This window comes from Arachis duranensis, chromosome 1, assembly GCF_000817695.3.
Source record: "Arachis duranensis cultivar V14167 chromosome 1, aradu.V14167.gnm2.J7QH, whole genome shotgun sequence".
Lineage (NCBI taxonomy): Eukaryota > Viridiplantae > Streptophyta > Magnoliopsida > Fabales > Fabaceae > Arachis > Arachis duranensis.
In genome coordinates, this window is record NC_029772.3 from 32,406,595 (window position 1) to 32,411,029 (window position 4,435).

At 34.5% G+C, this 4,435-nt stretch overlaps 1 protein-coding gene across 1 annotated transcript; it reads left to right on the forward strand.

Annotated features, from left to right (window-relative positions):
• Positions 1 to 2,863: 2,863 nt before the first annotated feature.
• On the forward strand, positions 2,864 to 3,583 carry LOC107484764 (uncharacterized). Its single transcript, XM_016105306.1, has one exon. It carries the CDS (start codon positions 2,864 to 2,866, stop codon positions 3,581 to 3,583), a length of 720 nt encoding a protein of 239 aa, XP_015960792.1.
• The last annotated feature ends 852 nt before the right edge of the window (positions 3,584 to 4,435 follow it).

The following is a 4,435-nucleotide window of genomic DNA, read 5'->3' on the forward strand; positions in this document are numbered from 1 at the left end:
GTAATTTTTTATTATATACAGTAATTACACATCATATATTAATTTTGTTAAAATTATATAATTTTTCATAATATGATTAGAATCATTATCTTCTATCATAATAAGAGAAATCCCGGACAATGAATAAGAATATTATACCTGATATACACAGATTGAAATAGAAATATATGTCTTAAAATTTAGAAATATAAATTCTATTATATCTTCCTAAACAAACCTAAACAACTCTACACTAATAGCCCGTGCCATATCGTGTTTTTCAAGACTTATATTTAGGAACATATAGAATTTTAATAATAATACACGGGTAATTGAAATAGTTTATATACGAATTTTTCAAGTTGTTGTTGTTATTATTATTATTGTTGTTGTTGTTGTTGTTGTTGTTGTTGTCGTCGTCGTCGTTGGATAATAAATAAGAATTAAAATGACTAAAAATACTTAAAATTAATGTACGTTATTAATATCATAAAATTTGATCATTTTATGATTAGATTCAAATATTCTTATCATGATTACTACGACCGGTGTAATTATCATATCATTATCATATATTATTATTATTATTATTATTATTATTATTATTATTATTATTAAAAGTATTTTCAATTGATAATTGATAAGTAGTTTAATAATGTATTAAATATTGATATGATATAATTATAATAAAGATATGTTTCTAAATTAGTATAATTATGTATTATTCGTTAAATATTAATTATAATATAATTATAATAAAGATATTTTTTATAAAATAATTTAGTAGAGAATAAAAAAGTTCATTTTGGAGGAAAAATGGAGTCACGAGAGATCGACACCTCAGCTTCATTAGTTAGGAAAAAAACCCAGTTTTAGTGTATATATATAATTTCAGAAAAAATCTAATAGTTAATCTATTATCTTTTTATTTGAATCCAATTTAAATATTTTTTATTATTTTTGGAAAGAAAATATTTTAAGGAATTTAATAATATGTGACGAGGAATATTGAATAAATTATACAAAAACCAATTATACGCGACACAAAAATATCTTTAGTAAAAGAAAAAATAGAAATCTTTATTTGAGTGATCCCCTTAATTTAACTTGTTTTTGATAAGTTTTGATGGGATAGTCTATTTTATTATTTTTAGTATTAAATTTAAAAATTAATTATTTTTATTAATATGATAATATATAATTGATTTTTTTTTGAAAAATGCTTTTATGCTATAATATATAAAAGTTATTTTTGTTTAAAAATATAAAATGCTGTACAAGTATAGATACAATAAATTTTGCGAAATAATATGGACGGCCGAATCAATTATATATTTATTTTAGGAGTATTACTTAAACACATGTTGCTTATAAGATTTTTGTTCGTTGTGATGTAGACGATTAAAATTAGATGTTGATTAATATATAAGATGTAGAGGATTTTCTGAAAAAAAATGTAGAGACGCTGGAGACGTGGCAGCATGAGTCCAGAATGGTGTTGTACTGTCGTCCGTCAGCCAGCCACCATCCGGATAACGTAGTTTAATGAACAACTAGTATAAAATCTGGGTTATGTAGGGCTAAATATTGATCCATTCTAAATATTTATTGATATTTATTTATTAATATTAATAGTTATTATTTTTAATTTAAAAAAATTCTAATAAAAATTTATTCTATAATATGATGTATAAAAAACTTAAATAATTTTGTTATTTTTTAGTTCATATTAACAAATTTCACTTAAATATAAAAGTTATTATGTTCTTTATAAATATATTCATAAATGAATATTATCACATTATTACTGTTGTACACTCCAAAAAATTAAAACTTTAATAAAAATATTTTATATTCGAATTATAAAACAACAAATACTAATTAAGTGACAATGTGACATTTATTTATGTTATTAGATTCTTAGCATATAGTGTGCGCTATGTGTGGGTTGTGTGCTCAATTTATTTTATTGTATGAAAAAGTGACCAATAACTTTTGTGTTTTGTGGTTAGCACTTAATTATAAAAAAAGTGAGTGATCTTTTATTATTGGATATAATCTCGTACCATTAAAAACATTTGATGTGTACCCCGATATACTCGGCCAAGGAATCAGCACTGAATAACCGAGATATACTCGGCCAAAGAATCAGCTCTGAATAACCGAACATCTACAAACAAATCTGCACACCAGCGATATTTTCTACCCGTTACTCACAAAACGGAGGCCTCCACCAAAACACAAGTCAAAGATACCAATAACAGCACTTGGCAAACAAATTGGAACTCCAACGCAACTCACACTTATAAAGTCAGGCCCCATACGCCACAAAAAGGACAGGTCACAGAACTTGCTCTGATTTTATTATTATTATCTTTTATTACTCACATACTTACTTGAGCGTCGGAGTGCTTTGTGCAGGTGCTCCCGCCGCTGTGTTTCGAGTGACCGAGGTTTGTTCCTGATTCAGCCCCAAGACGACGTATAACTCCGTCTGAATCTCAAGCGATCCCTCGGGGGCTTCACACCTCGGCCCAAGCAGGACGGAACATTTGGCGCCCACCGTGGGGCCCGAAAGTTACGCTAACCCCACTCTTGTTTAACCACATATTGCTTTGTATTCTTCTACGCAGGATTCCTCAGCTCCTATCCATGGCTGACAACGGAGTCTTTCAACCCACTCAGGCCGAACTCATGGCCCAGATAACTGAACTACAGGCAGAAGTAAAAAAGACTTGCCGAGTTATCCACTTAGAATAACGTCAGCAAGCAAGAAGATAGTGGATACAACGGGAAAGGCAATACGAGCCTACTGAGCGTCGACCCACCAAAGAAGAAACTGACCTTGGATAGCCCTTTTTCTGAGGAGATTACCAATTACCAAATGCCAAAATATTTTACATTACCTTCCTCACTCGAACCATATAAGGGGATTGGTGACCCCCGGGCTCACATTAAGAAATTTCAGTCTATGATGTTCTTTAATGGACCTAAAAATGAACCTGTTCTTTGCAGGGCTTTCCCGACCTACCTCGACGGTGCGGCCCTCCTTTGGTTTTCAAAACTGCCTGAAGGATCAATTTCTTCCTTCGAGGAATTGGCAAGATCCTTCATAGACTACTTTGCGGCTGCACGCATTTATGTGCACGGGTCAGATTACCTCGGCACCATCCGCCAAGGTCCCCAAGAAAGCTTAAAGGACTATTTAACCAGATTCGCTGATGCAACAATGGAGATACCCGATCTAGATCCTGCTGTCCATCTTCACGCCATAAAAGCCGGCCTCAAGCCCGAAAAATTCAGAGAAATAATTGCTGTCACAAAACCAAGAACCTTGGAGGAATTTCGAGAAAGGGCCGCCGGGCAGATAGAAATTGAAGAACTCCGCGAGGCCGAAAAAGCAGACAGAAGGCAACCTCGAAAGGAAGAGAGCCGAACAATCAGGTCGGGGGACAACGAAGATACTAGAAAGGCGTTTAAACTTACACCAAAGTTTGACAACTATACCAGGTTCAACACAAAGAGAGAAAGGATCATCAAGGAAATACTTAACGCCAAAATTATCAAACCCCCTGTTAGGGCAGGAAACTACCAGGACCAATGATTCGTGGACAAAACCAAGCACTATGCCTTCCGTAAGAAATATGGTCATACAACCGACGAGTGCATCATAGCCAAAGACCTGTTGGAAAGGTTAGCCCGACAAGGACTCCTAGATAAATACATCAAAGGAACGAAGCACAAAGGAAATCGGACAGATCGAGATGAACATCAACAAATTCCGAGAAACAAAGAAACCGACAAATGGCCGAGCAACAATCCCCTAAAAGGAGTCATCAATTGCATATCAGGAGGATTCGCATGTGGCGAAGAAACAGCCTCAGTGCGAAAGCGAAGCTACCGCACTATGCTAGCAATCGAAGGAACAACCCCACACAGTAACAAAGAGGTAGACAACCTTGAGATCACTTTCAACCAGGCAGACATATGTTCGGCCACACCACATTCAGACGACCCAGTGGTAATTTCCATCCAAACAGGCGAGTTACTGGTAAGAAAAGTCCTTCTGGACCCAGGTAGTAGTGTCGACGTTTTATTTTATACTACCTTTCTCAAAATGAAAATCTCTGAAAAGCTTGTACAACCCTCGTCCGGAGAATTAGTCGGATTCTCCGGCGAAAGAGTACCAATTAAAGGTTACATATGGTTGAAGACGGTGATAGGAAACTACCCGTCATCACGCAACATTGATATACAATATTTAATAGTTGATTGCCCCAGTCCTTATAACATCATACTCGGAAGACCTGCTCTGAACATGTTCAGGGCAGTAGTGTCAACCTTTCACCTATGTGTAAAATTTCAGGCACAGGACGGAACAGTAGCAACACTTCACTCAGACCGCCAACAGGCCCGATAGAGCAACAAGAGGTCAAAGCCATCCACAACACAACCG

Excerpts from the sequence above, each read along its gene's own strand:
- LOC107484764 (XM_016105306.1), top strand. The coding sequence starts at position 2,864 with ATGCCAAAATATTTTACATTACCTTCCTCACTCGAACCATATAAGGGG.